The following is a 16,023-nucleotide window of genomic DNA, read 5'->3' on the forward strand; positions in this document are numbered from 1 at the left end:
AGGCATTAGTTTCCCCTGGGCCTGTGCATGTGCTTCTTTTCCAGTTCCCCCCTATACACAACTGTTTTTAAATATCTTAATTTCAGTAAGAGTCTCACTCCTGTTCTTCTTGGTGCCTTAGATGTCCTATTGTGTTCCTCTCCCCATAATCTCTTGCACCCAGGCACCTATGAGTCTACAGTCCTCCTGTAGTTCTCACATACCATAGTGACTGCCAGAGTGATATCTGGTATCCGCACTATGCCTTCATTTCTGTCTGAGCTCTTAAGGCAAGCTAAACAGAAAGCTAGTCCTAGGAAGCCTCTCAGTGTGCCAGAGCACTGCAAACAGGATCCACTCTTTTCCTCTGTCCCAAGGGAGGAGCCAAGAATTGGATGACTTCTTCCCAGCCATGCTGTGCCATGCCAGGGAAGGGTGAGACAGGGTGACCAAAATCACCATGACGTTTTCTACCATTCCGAGTATGGATTTCTGGCTGGGCATTTATTTTGTTGCTGCAAATCCTTGACTACTTTTTAGTTCTTCCACAAAGCTGTTTCAATCTATCTGTTGTTATTTGTTTAGTGTTTCCATGGAGGAATGAAGGCCTAGAGTTACCTACTTCATTATCTTGCTGACATCAGTCTCTTAGGATGTATCTTTTGAAAAAAAAAGTGGGGCAAGTGAAGTGTTAGGTAAGGGTAGGCAAAGGGAACTGAATCAGGATGCCTGATATGGAGAGAGGCCACAGTACTGTAGTCAGGCATGTTTTTCCCTGTTCTGATGCAACTCACTACTGTTATACTTGTGTAAACGCACTTCTTTATTTTCACAGTAAATAATGTCATTTTCTCTTTAAATAATGCAACTATGCCTGCAGATATGCTGTTGTTGCTATTAAAGCAAGTAATTGATTGTGCAGCAATGAATGAGTATGGAAAATGGCACAGTTCTTAGTCAGATTTGGAGCAGAAAATAAGCTGAAAAAGTATATTAGGAGGTGAATGTTTGTAAGTAAATTTGATATTTGAGGGCAAACTTTTCCAGGCCTGCTAAAAGAGTGTTGGAAGATTGTTTGCCATCAGATAATCTGTGAAATATCTGTTTTTTTTTTTCTTGGCCCCAGTGCAAATCTAAACTTTAACCCAAAGTTAATACACACATTGTGAATTTTCCCAGGTGTATTTAGATACGCCTTACTTTTAAATTTTTTCTTGAAACTTTCTCATAATTTTTGATAAATGCCCAGTTATAGGTAGAAGTATCCTGTCCAAAGTAGGAGAACAGTTTCCCACGCTTGGGTGCTTTTTTAATGTGGAGAAGATACTGGCCTAGTTGTTCTCTTTTGGTTTTTGGCCACTTTGTCTACTGTTCCGCCAATACCACATTGGAGTACTTTAACCACTTTACTTTATCCTTTAGACTGTAGTCCTGTTGTCTGTAAAATTGTCTTTGCTTTTCTTACATTTGTCCTTCCGTGTTAATTTTAGAGTCAGGTAAGTTCCATTGGAAACCTCAATTGTGATTTTGATTGGAATTGCATTAAAACTGTAGATTAAAAATTTGGTACCATGTGAAATTGTTTTAATGTTAATTGTTCCTGTCCATGGATATGGTATCTGTTTCCATTTATTTAGGCACTCAGTGTTCTCAGATGGTATTTTGTAATATTCTGTAGAAAAGTCTTAAAAATTTTAGTGGAATTTTTTCTTAGGCGCTTTGTATTTTTCCTGAATATACTCCTATAGTATATAAATGATATGTTTTATAAAACTACATTTTCTAACTTGTTCTATAGACATAAGAACACATATATTCAGTATATGCATATTTAGTATATATATTCAGATATATGATTTGTAAGTCTTCCATTTTGTGAACTACCTTTTCATTTTCTTCATGATGGCCTTTGAAGCACAAAAGTTTTAAATTTTGATAAAATCTATTGTATCTATTTTTTCCTTTTGTCTCTTGTACTTGTGATGTTATATCTATGAAATCATTGCCTAATCCACAGTCACAAAATTTACTGCTGTGTTTTCTTATGAGAGTTTTATAGTTTTATCTCTTACATTTAGATTTTTAAGCCATTTTGAGTTAATGTTTATATATGTTGTGGTTTATATATAGTGTAAGATTTCAACTTCATTCTTTTGCTTGTGGATATCCATTTGTCTCAGTCCCATTTATTGAAAATAATATTGTTTCCTCCACTGAATTGTCTTGGTATTCCTGTCAAAATAAATTGACCATAAATGTAAGGATTTTTGTACGTACCCTTAATTCTTAATAAACCCTAATCTTTTCCCGTATCTGCATCCTTATTGACAGTACCACACTGTATTGATTACTGCAGCTTTATAGTAAATTTTGAAATCTGGAGGTACGAATCCTCTTTATTGTTTTTCTACAAGATTATTTTGACTATACTGTGTCCCTTGTGTTTCCATATGAAATTTAACACCACTTTGTCAAATTACTGAAAAAAAAATTGGCAGCTGAGATATTAATAGGAATTACTTTGAATCTTAGATAAATTTGGGGAATATTGCTATGTTAACTATATTAAATCTTCTAATCTGTGAGCATGGGATTTCATGTGTTTAGATCTTTAATGTCAACTATGTTTTATAGTATTCACTGTACAAGTTTTGCACACCTTTTATTAAATGTTTTCTGAAGAATTTTATTCTTTATAATATAGTAAGTGAAATTTTTTGTTTCATTTTTGGGTTGTTTATTGCTAGTGTGTAGAAATATATTGATTTTTATATGTTGATCTTGGATCTTGCAACCTTGTTGACCTTGTTTATTAGTTCTAATAGCTTTTTTGTGGATTCCTCGGGATTTTCTATAAGCAAAATGATGTCATCAATGAATACAGATAACTTTACTTCTTTATTTCCATTGTAGTCACCTTTTATGTCATTTTCATGACTGATTTCTTCTTGAGCAGTTTTGGCCAATTATATTTTTGTAGATGGTTATCTGGTTCATTTCAAATTTTAAATTTATTATCATAAAATTGTTTATAGTAGTGTGTTATTTAAAACCTGTACTGTATCTGCAGCAATAATGGTTCTTCGTTTCATTCCTAATGCTTTTCATAATGACTTCTGCTTTCTTTCCTACATTCTCTTATACATGAGATTTGTATTTTAAATTTCTTTTTAAACTTTTTGAAATGATGTAGAAAAATAACAAATACCAAGTATATAGATAAACGAATTTTCACAAACTGAATACACTTCTGAAGGCAGCACCTAGATTTGCAGACAGAATATTATTAGCACCTCAGCTATTCCTGCCATGCCCTCCTCCAGTCACTCCCTGCCTCTTGGGCCCAATAAGATAACCCATCTTGATTTCTAAATGCATGAATTTGTTAAACTTATCTTTTTACTTTATATCAATGAAATAATACACTATGTACTCTTTTGTGTCTAGCTTCTCTCATAGACATTATCTTGTGACATCCACCCATTTTGTTGTGTGTAGTTGTAGAGCATTCATTTTCATTACTAATTTTCTTTCACTGTATAAATATGCCACACTATTTGAGCTTTCTATTCCTTATAGGCATTTGGTAGTTTTCAGTTATGGCCTGTCATGATTGAATAAACATAGGTACACGTTTATTTTGGATATATGCCTAGGGGTCAAATTGATGAATCTGTAGAGGATGCATATGCCAGCTTTAAGATACATTGCCAAACATAGTTTTCGAAGTGGTTGTACCAGTTTACACTTGCATCATCCATGTATGAGAGCTCCATTTTCTCCACTCTCTCACCAACCATTTTTTTTTTTTTTTTTTTCATTTTAGTCATTCTGGTCAAGCATATAATTAGAAGTGTATTTTTAAATTATTCTTAAATATTGGATTTTTCTCTTCTACTTTTCAGTGGTGATTTCTAATTTAGTTGCTTTGTGAACAGAGAATATGGTCTACATAATAGAGTAATTGTTATCCTTTGTGACTTGCATCATGGCCTTGTGTACATGACAGTTTTCATAAATATTCCATATGTGCCGGAAAAGAAAGTGTTCTCCAGATGTTCTTTGTCTAGTTCTATATAGTATGTTGGTTGGATTTGAGCTTGTTAATTTTGGTGTTTAAATTGTATCCTTACTACTTTTCATATGCTTTATCTATCAATTACTTAGAATGTTATATTAAAAATCTCCTATTCTGATAGTGGATTTAATTGTATGCTACCAAAAAGGAAATATGGGAGGAAGCATGAATTTTTAGAAACTAAGCAAAGAATTAGAACATCATCTTGAGCTACAGATTAATGCACATATGTGTGCATATGTATGTATCTGCATGCATATGTGTATATATAAATACATGTGCATGTGTGTATAGAACATAGATTATATAGATATCATATAATATAACACACATTTGAGTTCCTCCAACTCTGTATCATTCATTCAGCAATATTTAGTGAGTATCCACAGTGTCAGGTGCTGTTCCAGGCACTTGCTAAGTCAATTAATAAAACAAAGAATCCTATTATTAGGGAGCATGTATTCCAGTGGGGGAGATACTGACAAAAAATAGCATATGTGATAGGTTAGTAAATTATACAGTATATTAGAAAAAGAAAGTCAAGTGTGATAAGGGAGATTGGAGGTGAAGGAAGAGGGAGTTGGAGTGTGGGGGATGCAGCGTTAAATGGAGTGGTCTGGTTGAACTGCGCTGAGATGATGACATTGAGCAGAGGCTTGAAGGAGGTGAGGGTGTGAGTTATATCCTCTTCTGAAGGAAGAGCCGTTCCATCAGCCAGAACAGCAAGCAAAGGTCCTGAGGTAGGAGTGTCCCTGGCATACTTAAGGAACAGCTAGGCAGCCAGTATGCAGTTGAATGAGAAACGCGGTAGGAAACAAGGTCAGAGAGGTGGATTGAATTGGGAGACAAATCTCATCGAGCCTCATAGACTGTTACTAGGACTTGAGCGTTTTCAGAATGGAGGAGGGCACCGTTGCTGGGCTTCAAGCCTGAGAGTGGAATGATTTGACTTGCACCTTAAAAGGATTATTCTGGCCATGGTAGTGCAATTTTCACGAGAGTTGATGATTATTTCTGCTATTTTAGGTATGTTACAGCTAATACTGACACTGAAGAACAGAGTTTTCCAGTCCCTAAGGCATTTAATACTCACATAGAAGAATTAAATCTAGATGCTCTTATTCAGACGGCCGATAATTTACGTATGAATGAGTCTAGCAAAATGGAGAGTTTTGAACTACTTTGTGACCACAAAGAAAAGGTAAGAGATATGTGATAATAACATGTTTGTATAGTTTTAAATTCTTGATTTAATCTACTGTCCCATTTGTGTTATGACCATAACAATCCTGTCACAGTTTGCACAAACTACATGATTGATGTAAGTGTTTAAAATAATATTACTAAAATTTATAAAGTAAATATAAGAGTTTACTAGGCTCTAAGATGATAAAAACAAGAAGCAGAGATATAATTATACAGATTGAGTTTGATTTTTATCAATTTGATATATTTAATATTTTATAAGAGATAAAGAACAAGACATACTGCCTCTCTGGGGGGAGGAAATGCTACATTTTAAGATTTCTATCTTATAGTCATTAATATAACAGCAATTGATATTTAAATATATTTCTACCAGTAATCCTTTTTCAATGCTTAATATTGGGCTGAATTTGGAAAGCCCATCCTTACCACCACCACCACCAAAAAAAGGGTGGGGTTTGCAATATAACCGTTTGAAGATTTAGCAACTCTAAACACATTATCTAAAAGGTTTTAAATCTCCAGGATTATGTTTTTAGGTAATTTAGGTTAAAAAAAAAAGTGACTGCTCTTTTGAGTGTATGTAATAACTTACAAATATTATCTGAAATGCCCATTGAGGCATCACATTGACAGTAGATAACTCAGAAAGGAGAATAAGAAGGTGCTACAACTTGGGCAGAATTTATAGATTCTGACACCTATCAGTTCTCTCTTCTTTGTAGGTGAGGGGCTAGTGTCTGGATAATATTCATTGGTGTTATGATCCAAATGTAACACTGTATCAAATCACATTTATAGCCATGAATATTTGAATTTAAAGTCTGACATGCACATGAGTAGACACAGTCATCTCTAGGTACCAATTTACCTGCCTAAGTTTTTATAAGTTGCAGTGGAAAACATTTACCATCTGATATAAAGTCAAGTTACTGAGTTAATCTAATGTGCAGTTCTGTCCTTTCAGTTTAGAGATGAAATAGAGTTTATTTGGCGGTTTGCTCGTGCGTATGGAGACATGTTTGAGCTATCTACAAATGCACAAGAAAAGAAACATTATGCTAATATTGGTAAGCAGTTTGTAAATATTGATTATCCTCAAGTGGTAATCATTATCTGTAATAAACCACTAATGAATTTTAATTAAAGCTAAATTATCTTAGCTAAAACCGGTATGTTAATCTATTTCACTATATCCTGGTACTAAAAAATACATAGTCTAAGGACAGAAAGATTTTTTAGGATGAAAGTAAATGTTCTTTAAAAATATTTGAGCATATTAGAATAGGCCACTGAAAAACTCAGATTTCAGGTTTTAAAGTTGATGAAATCACAGGAAGATGAAACATTAAGTGGTAATAATTTGAGAAGAAATCATAGCAAAGTCTTTCACCTCAATTAAAATAACTCTCCTTACTTCTTGTAATGTAGAACTCCAGATACCACAAAGAAATAACCACTCAAACTTTAATACTTTTTTCAAAACTTATCTTAGTAAAACAAGATTAGCCTTGAGCTGATAATTATTTAAGCTGAGTGATGAGTCCATGGTTGTTCATTATACTGTCCTTGACACTTTTTTGCATAGTTTTGAAATTTTCCAAAATAACAACAGTAAAAGAAAAACAGCCAGAATGTCAAATCATTTATATATTTATCACCATGACTCTCACTGAATATCAGACTCTTTCTTTCAAAAAGCCCCTTAAATGCCATCTTGCTGAGCTTCAGGATAGTAATTTGACATCAGAATGTCTTTAATTTTTCTTTTACTCCAAAGTCTTCTCTTTTCAAAACTTTCCAAGTCAAAAAAAAAAAAAAAAAAAGGAGCAGGGAAAAGTAGATGGTATTTAAAAAAAAAAAAAAAGCTGCTTTTAGAGAAAGAGTTTCAGAATATGATTTAGACAGACCTCTATGCAATGTATTTAATACATTATTAAAAGTTATTCTAAAACTAAATAAAATTATTTAGGAGAACTATTCATGTACTGCGCCTGTTCATTATTGTGAAAGATTAGGCGAGAGCTTCTCTGGGACGCCTTCACTTACCCCTTTGGATAGACTTGCTCTCTCTGCTCTCTGCTGTACTCTCTTTTTTTTACCTTGTATTTATTTTTTGCACATCATTTGTTTATATACCTGCTGCCTCCTGAACTGTGAACCCTTGGAAGTCAAGAAATGTGTCTTATTTGACTGTTTTATTCCCAGAGGCTCACATAATATTATACTTCGAAGGCACTCAGTAAATGCTGGTTGAGTTAATTATAAAACGATTTCTATTAACGCTTCTAAATAATGATTGAATGACTTTTCTTGCACTTGGTTAAATCACTTAGTGAGTCTCAAACTTGAGTATACCTCAAAATCACTAGATGCTCCTTAAAGTAAATTGCTGAGTCTCAGAGTTTCTGATCGAACGAGTCTCCAGTGTGGCCCAAAATTTGCTTTACTGATAAGATTCAAGGGGATCTGGTCTTGGGACCATACTTTGGAAGTACTGGCTTAATTCACCAACTCACGTGAAGGTACTAAATGTAAGTCCATTTATGTTTCAGGAAAGACTTTAGGTGAAAAAGCTATTACTAGAGCACCCATGAATGGACATTGTCATCTCTGGTAAGTACATAGAACTGATGCAGCCTTGTGAAATTCTAATATATCCCTTTATAAATTGCAGTGGATTTTTAAAATATTACTGACCCACCTAACCTGTCTGTCACATTCACCCAAAAGTATATTTAGTCTATAGCACAGTAACTGTTCTTTTCTTTTTAGTCTCATGTATTAAAAGTATGTGTAACTTTCACTGAAGATTTCATAAGGGAATCTACCAAGTCCAATAGCTTTGAGCCTGATAATTCTATAAAATCTCATTGAATGTAACAGTTTGTTTGAAAGCAAACACTAGCATGATGCCATGTTTCTAAAAGAAATGTAGAAAGAATGCTTCAAAGAATAAAAGCACATCGGCCACTTCTTATACCTTGATGAGTGAAGGTATACAAATTCACAGGTCAGAGAAAAGCCATTTATAATATAAGAAAGCTCAAACAAAGGAAATTTAATTAGTTGGATGGTGGTAGGTGAATATCCTTGGGGCAAAAAAAAAATTTATTCTTGAGTATGTTTTGTTTTGGATCCTTGGTATATATTTAGAATTATAAAACACAAATAAGCAGAAATATATTTTTTAAATTAACACTTCCTCTTACTCACAGTTGCATTTTTATAACATTTCTTAGTTCCTTGGTTATTTTTTCTCCTCAGCAATACAGGTTCTTTAGGTGCTAGGAAGATACAGTAATAAATTTATTTATGACCCTTCTGTCAGACCTAGGTTTTCAGAAATCCACCTCTCTTATGGATTATTTTATCCTTTTGGGGAACTCTTAGGCAAAATCTCTCTCAAAATGGCTTCTTTGCTGCAGATCCACACTTATCCCCCAGGAAATTCATTTTTGCCTTACCAGTTCAGAAGTGCAAAACCATTTTCCCAAAACAGACCTGTTTCTTTACTCTGCCATCAGCAGGGGGAGCTCCACTCACAAACTCTCCTCTCAAAACTTCCCTGGGCAGGAGTCAGATAACATTTTTTATGTCCCCCAAACTCTAAGGGACACACACCAAAATAAGAATAGATATTTTGAAACTGCCATCTCTTGGCTTAAAATGAGATGCAAGCTTACCCCCTTCCCTCTCCCATGAAAAGATGAGAGGCGGAACTCTAACAGTTCTATCCACAGAAATCCTCCCTCCAGGTTGCTCTCTGCCACAGTGAATTCTTTGCCTTCTCTTATGCAGCCTGGAGGTGGGTGAAGGGCTGAGCCTGGCAGAACCTGCGAATAATTTCACTAATGTGTCATGCATGGGCAGTAGAGTCCTGCTTTAGGACCTGGAGTACCTTATAGATAAAGTATTGTTCTGTGCCCTTGGTGCCTCTGCCAAAACTCTAGGAGAAAAGTAATTTTGCAGTTAACAACATCCTGGTACATATCTTTAAAATCATTTCTCCAGTATATAAGGGTCTTGGGTATTATTTCTATAGCCAACTTCACCTTCCTCATCTAATTTGCATAATACTAATAAATTAATACAGGTATGTGTTAAGGTACTTCTGTTCTTCCATTTCTGGTATAGCTGTGATGAATTTACACTGATCGAGCTATACACTCCCCTCATCTCCTTGGATTTTGGAGGTGTTTGGGAGCTGGTTAGCCAGATGTGGATGCAGAAGGAACACCCAGGCCCTAATCTTAACTCTGAGCCTCTCCCTCCTTCCTTCACCTCCCTTTCCTCCTCTTCCTCTCCCTCCTCTCTGCTCCCTCCCCCTCCTCCTCTTCCTCCTTCTGGGTTGCTCTTCCTCTGTTGTCCTCTTCCTTCTCCCATACATGCACCTGCATCCATGAAGAATCACATTTAAAATATGCATTTGATGTTAATCCTTAATTTGAGGACACTTACCAATGTGAACTTCCAAGTTTTCATGGAGGAACAATGTTGAATCTTCTCTGAGGGCTTCATAAACATCTTGTAAGGATAGATTATGCTTATCTTCCTTTGTGGGTTTCTCAGCCTGTCTTCTGCTGATCTGGCTACTTCTCCTTTGTTCATCTTTTTCCCTTTTTCTTGTGAACTAATTGTCTTGTTTATAACCATGGGATTTAACCCCAAGGGTAAATCTTATCGACACACACCCAGATACATGCAGAGTACGGATCCAATTCTGTTTGTTTCATATGATTTTTTATTCAGTATCAGTTTTTAATTAAAAAACAAAATCTGATCCATTGATAAAATTTAATAAATTCAAATGTTAATTTTATCTTAATTCTTAGAATATATTATAATGTGTCTACTGAATATAAGAATTCTCATTCCATTAAATACAGTAGTAGAGGTTTAGGGTGATGAAAAAGAGAAATTAAAACTTTGACTTGAGAAGCAATGGGTGTAATTTAGGTTAATGGATTCCATAATTAATTGTAATAAAATATTGTGAAAAGCTCTTACTCTGCTGGAATTTTTTTGACTATGTTAAGGGTTTATCTCATTTGTTCAGCTTCAGTGACAAACTGTGGCCTACAGACCAAATACAACAGCCTGCTTTTATAAATAAAGTTTTATTGGAGCACAGCCGTGCCTCTGCTTTTGTACATAGTGATGAAGACAAGTAGCTGTAACAGACTTTCTGATCCCACAGCCTAAAATGTTTGCTACCTGGTCCCACAGCAACTTTGCTGACCTATGGTTTACAGGGTTCTGTGATGTTTTATAAGCCTTCAGTTTGAAATAAAATATGCAATCATTAGAAATAGGTTATCATAAGGGATTACTATCAAGGGAATAATTGAAAAACAAACATTATTTTAAAGACTTGTTTTTCATCCTTTCCAAAATGAAATTACTTTGTAAGTTTAAGGCTACATAAGCTGTCTATAAAATTCTGTTGTCTTTGTTGTACCAGCCTAAAATACTTCTAGAATCAAGAGAGCAAAATCACCAATGGATTTGCAGTTTGTTAGCTAAATAGTCCTGACCTTAATTATAAACAACGTCTTACGTATTTGTTGTGCTCTACTGTTCACAAATTATATCCACATGCCTTCTAGCATGTGATTCATAGAACAACCTGTTTCCATTTTATACATAGTGTAAGCAAGGCTGTGTGTGTGTGTGTGTGTGTGTGTGTGTGTGGTGTGGTGATTAGTAACCTAGAGTCACATGATAAGTGGGGAAAAAAACAAGTCTTATATTTGTATATACTCATTATTTCATGACATCCTCTGCCCTCTGTCACAGTATAAATAGCATTGGTGCTAAATCGAAAATGCTACTGGAAAAACTAATGGAGTTGTTTTAGTAGTTGTTTACTAGTTATTGAAACAGGAATGTTTGTCAGTTATTAAAATATTCAATATCAGTGCTAAGAAAAATGCAGAATTTTTGTCAAAGCGTGTATAGTTAGAACAACCTCTAGATGGAAGTAATGGACCATGTTGTGCATTAGCTTTCTTCATAGCTCCCATCAATGTGAGAGTTTACAAAGTAAAATTTTAAATTACATTTTTAAAGATAAACAATATAAAAAACAACATCCAGAGACATAGGTGGGATTGATTGCCAGAAAAGAAGTGATGATCCTTTGGGAAAATGTGGTCAGATGAACTTTGAATTCATGGCACATTGGAAGATAAATACTTTAGATTTTAAAGAAGCAGACTTCAAAAAAGATTATGAAAGACATAAGACTCTGGTGACAGACTATCTGTAAGGGAAAATGTTCATGTTTCATACAATGGTTTTCAAAAGTCATGTTTTTTTGTTCAGTCAGAGAACTTGGAGAGAACGTGCTGAGCAGAGCTCTGTAAAAGCTAGAGATGTGCATCAGTTGTTCTGATTTTCAGAAAATAGAAGATTGATTCCACTGCTATAGATCAGAGAGATAGACCCTTTTCCTTTGATTGCAGCACAAATAATTAGTTGGGTTTTCTGTGAATGGGGAAGTTCAAGTAGACCCAACATAGATTTTTCTAAAAATGTGACATGACCTATTTTTAATTTGCTAGTAGGTAGAGTAGAGAAATTGAGCTAATGTATCTGGATTTAAGCAATGAATTAAGACAAGTTCACTTATGATATTCATGGGGACAAGATGTTGATATGGGCAAGGATCAGGGTTACCTGTGTTGGCAGAAGGGTTTGAGCCCTGGCTATTCAGCAGAATAACTGTTGACAATATCATGATTCCAGGTCTATATTTTAGACACTAGTGTGTTCAGTAATTTAGTCAGTGGGTAAAGATATGGAAGGTGTGCTTATAAAAGTTGCAAATGACACAAAATTAGGAGGAACATGGTGCATGGTTGTTGTTGTAATTGATTACAATGGTTGATAGTAGTAATTAAAAGATTTTCACATATTGAAAGAGATACCAAACAAGGTGTGAATTAATAGGAATAAATATGGAAGGAAAGATGGAGAGAAAAGTGTCAAAACTTAAGGGTATCAGGGAAAAACAGATGGAAATTAGAATGAAGCATAGGGTTTAGTTAATAACAATGTACTAATATTGGTTCATCATGAAAATAATTGATATTGTATATCAATATTGGTATAGTTGTGATAAATGTATTTTAGTAATATAAGATGTAAAGAATAGAGAAAACTGTATATGGGTATACAGGAATTCTCTGTACTATCTTTGCAACTTTCCTGTAAATATCAAGCTATTTTTATTTGTATTTAAATTTTTTTTCACTTTTATTGAGAAATAATTGACATACATCCCTGCATAAGTTGAAGGCATAGAGCAAGATGGTTTGATTTATGTATATTGTGAAATGATTATCACAGTAGGTTCAGCTGGTATCCATCATCTCATATAGATACAATATAAAGAAAAGAAAGAAGAAAAGAAAAGAATTTCTCCTTGTGATGAGAACTGTTAGGATTACTTTCTTAAATTTCCTGTATATTATACAACAGAGTTAATTATGGTCATCATGTTGTGCATTAGTAAGCTATTTTAAAATAAAAGTTTTTTTAAGTGGCCTAAGGTTTTAAATCCAAATAAGTTGGAAAATGATGATGCCCATAACAAAAATGGGGAGTCTGGGGATGTAGTTGTGTGGAGTTTTTCTCCACAATCTGGAACTCTTTGAGAGGAATGATAAACCGGAATGACAGAGAGCATTTCAAAAGAACATGATGAGGCCGGAGACAACAATAGCAATTTTCACAAGAGAGTTCAAGAATCTTTTTCCTTAAATGCCCAATCTCTGGTGGTGCAGAGATGCATGTGAAATGCAGTCTGATTTTGGATTTTGTGACTGGAAGTATCTCCTAATCTCAGATCACTTTTAATAGGTTGCTTTTGTCATTACTCTTGCTTCTACTGTAGGAGATTCTTCTGTTCGTTATAAAGAAGATGAAAACTAAGAGGTCAAAAAAGTCATAACTGAAAAGTGGCCATTTTATTGATTGTGCATGAGTTCTGTGAATTATGAGATCTTTTGTGTCCCGAAATGGTCTGACTGTTCCAAATTAAGAAAATTGTTCACTTCAAGTTTATATTTGAAATTTATGTGTATCCAGAGAAACAATCAAGATAAATAACACCTAAAATTACATTTTTCATTTCAGTTATGACAATGCAAGTGAAAATTAAGACCTACTCTTGAAATATTTAGGCAAATGAATATTTTGTCTCTGACAAAAGTGCTCTGAAATACTCTGAAGGCTTTTGCACAGGCAGAAACAGTCTGAATGTAATGAAGTTATATATGCTCAATTTTTAGAGGAAGCAAAATGCTGAACAAATATTGTATCCAATCTATAGTCAAATAATTATTTATGTAAATTTTTTATTCCCAATGGAAAAAAAAAAAGTAAAGAATCCATGAGGTGCACTATTCTTGTGATAAATGCAGTGTTTCCAAGGAAGAATTGAAGGACATGAGGAATTTTTGAAAAAACGTATTCTAAAATTACTTTTGATTTTATTTGTTTTTAGTCATATTTATTTTAACTTTCTAATGACATTAAAAGGGGCCATGAAATTTTTATTTTTATTAAAGAGAAACAGGGATCTATTGACAATATATTTTTCAATGTAATACATGATGAGCCTTTTCTGAGAGTCTCTGTGACTTTGACGTTGATGATGGCGACTGCAGCAGCTAATCTTTCTTGGAATTCACCTCGTGCTAGGCGCTATTCTAAGCAGTTCCGTTTTAGATATTTTACCCTCACAGCACACCTCATCCCAGTTGTAGATGAGGAAACTGGTCTCATATTAATGTCAAGCATTTATTATTTTTAGGGCCCTTGCATCCATATGAATACTCTCGTTAAATGAACAATTTAGAGATCTTTTTTAAATGTTATATATTTGGTGGTAGTTGATTAAAAGTTTACACAATGTCCACTGTTTTTTTTTTTCTTTTCAGGTATGCGGTTTTGTGTGGCTATGTATCTGAGTTTGAGGGCTTACAGAACAAAATCAACTATGGATATCGCTTCAAGGTATTTCTTGATACCTTGAGTCATAGGTATCAAGAATGTTTTAATGTAGCTGTATGTTTCATTAATGGTATAAATCAAATTATTCAACAAATTAATCTCTAGGAATTTATCCTTTTTTACTTAAATGAAATGACAATTTTTAAATAGTACTGTGCCAAAAAGAATCAAACTCTTTGGGTAATTAAAGATTATTATTTTTCTTGATCCTGAAAGAAATCACATAGTAGATGAGTATTATTTTTTTCAAAGATAAACACTTAGCCTTTTGGTCATGAGCTTACCAACATCATAAACATGACTGAGACTAGATAACATTTTCTATGTATTGATTTGGTGGGAGGAGTAGAATTCAATCTAAGGCTTAAATTTGCCATGATAGATGAATAAAATAAGTAATGCACATATTCATTATTTATAATGTGCCTATAATAGCTCAGTACATAACCCCTCAAGGTCAGTAATTACAGGGATGGGCAATGAATTCTTTGTTTTCTTGCTCCCTATAACCATTTTGACAATATCAAGGGAGTAGATTCCTCTGTCACCTAGTTCTGCTATTTTTTACTCCATTAGATCTGTATCATTTGATATTTGTAAGTTTGCTTCTCAGTCAGTAAGTATTAGCTGGGGAAGTCATGGGCAGACAAAAATGTGACTTGGATGTTTTCTATTTTTATAGTGACATTTTCTGTAGCTTTATTAAATTATAGTCACAGTTCTGGTTCTAGTTGTGAGCATTTGATGACTGAATTATTGATAAGCTTAATTGCATTAATGATAAAGATTGAGGAGGGGGGCAAAAAAAACGTGGTAGAGCCCCTTTGAATATACCAGGCAGAGTTCCATTCAGCACTACCTGAAACTTGGGAGATGATGTTTCTTTTGGATTTTCTTTCAGGAACATCTAGATAAAGCAATTGAATTTTTACCTGAAGAACCATTTTTATATTACCTCAAGGGAAGATACTGTTATACTGTAAGTTGAATGCTTTTGTCTGTCAATCTTACTTGAGTATACTATGGTTATATGATGTATTTTCTGTGACTTAGTCTTTTTTTTTTTAACACATTATTGTGGTATGATTCCTGTACAGTAAGCTACACATATTTCAAATGTACAATTTGATGAATTTTGACAGATGCATACACCAGTGAAACCACCACCACGATCAAGATAGCTCTTATATTATTTTACCTAGAGCCTGCTGTAAGGAAAATGATCAAATCAGTACATATTTTATGAGTTTATAAACTTGTATATTTTATAATTATATGTTGCATTACATACAATATACAACTTTATAAAGCATGTATTTTCTTTCTTTACTACCTTCCATTTCCCCTGCAGCAGTCACACTGCCTCTCTTCAAATGTGCTTTCTCAGGTGATCAGCTACCTACACACATGCATCCTGTATTGGTGCACTGCTCTCTGTTTTGTGGGAGGACGTTTTTTCATTTATCAGAGTTTATTGAGCATAAATTATGTGCTCACTGGCCAGAAGATAAATAAAACACTGTCCTTGTCATCAAAGAACTTAATTAGAAGAGGACGTGAAACATATAGAAATAAAAGTGTCTGGTAAATCTAAGACCCAATGTGTTATTAAATTACATTTGTTTATGGAAAACTAACAGAATGTGAAGGAATATTTAAACAGATGCATGAAAAAATTACCCCAAATAGAAATGCTATTTCTGAATGAGAAAATTAGGGTAGGCAAAAGAGGAAGCTTT

The 16,023-nt window shown here is 34.0% G+C and overlaps 1 protein-coding gene across 4 annotated transcripts in view; it reads left to right on the forward strand.

Moving 5' to 3' along the window:
• RMDN2 (regulator of microtubule dynamics 2) overlaps positions 1–16,023 on the forward strand; it is a 58,069-nt gene that overhangs the window by 22,506 nt on the left and 19,540 nt on the right. For all 4 annotated transcript variants that reach the window (XM_074378737.1, XM_074378739.1, XM_074378740.1 and 1 more), the window contains exons 3-7: positions 5,084–5,258; positions 6,231–6,333; positions 7,819–7,879; positions 14,212–14,287; positions 15,186–15,263. In XM_074378737.1, the coding sequence (XP_074234838.1) occupies positions 5,084–5,258; positions 6,231–6,333; positions 7,819–7,879; positions 14,212–14,287; positions 15,186–15,263 (493 nt within the window). The remainder of the gene's footprint in view (positions 1–5,083; positions 5,259–6,230; positions 6,334–7,818; positions 7,880–14,211; positions 14,288–15,185; positions 15,264–16,023) is intronic.

The sequence above is a fragment of the Camelus bactrianus genome, chromosome 15 (genome assembly GCF_048773025.1).
Source record: "Camelus bactrianus isolate YW-2024 breed Bactrian camel chromosome 15, ASM4877302v1, whole genome shotgun sequence".
Taxonomy (NCBI): Eukaryota; Metazoa; Chordata; class Mammalia; order Artiodactyla; family Camelidae; genus Camelus; species Camelus bactrianus.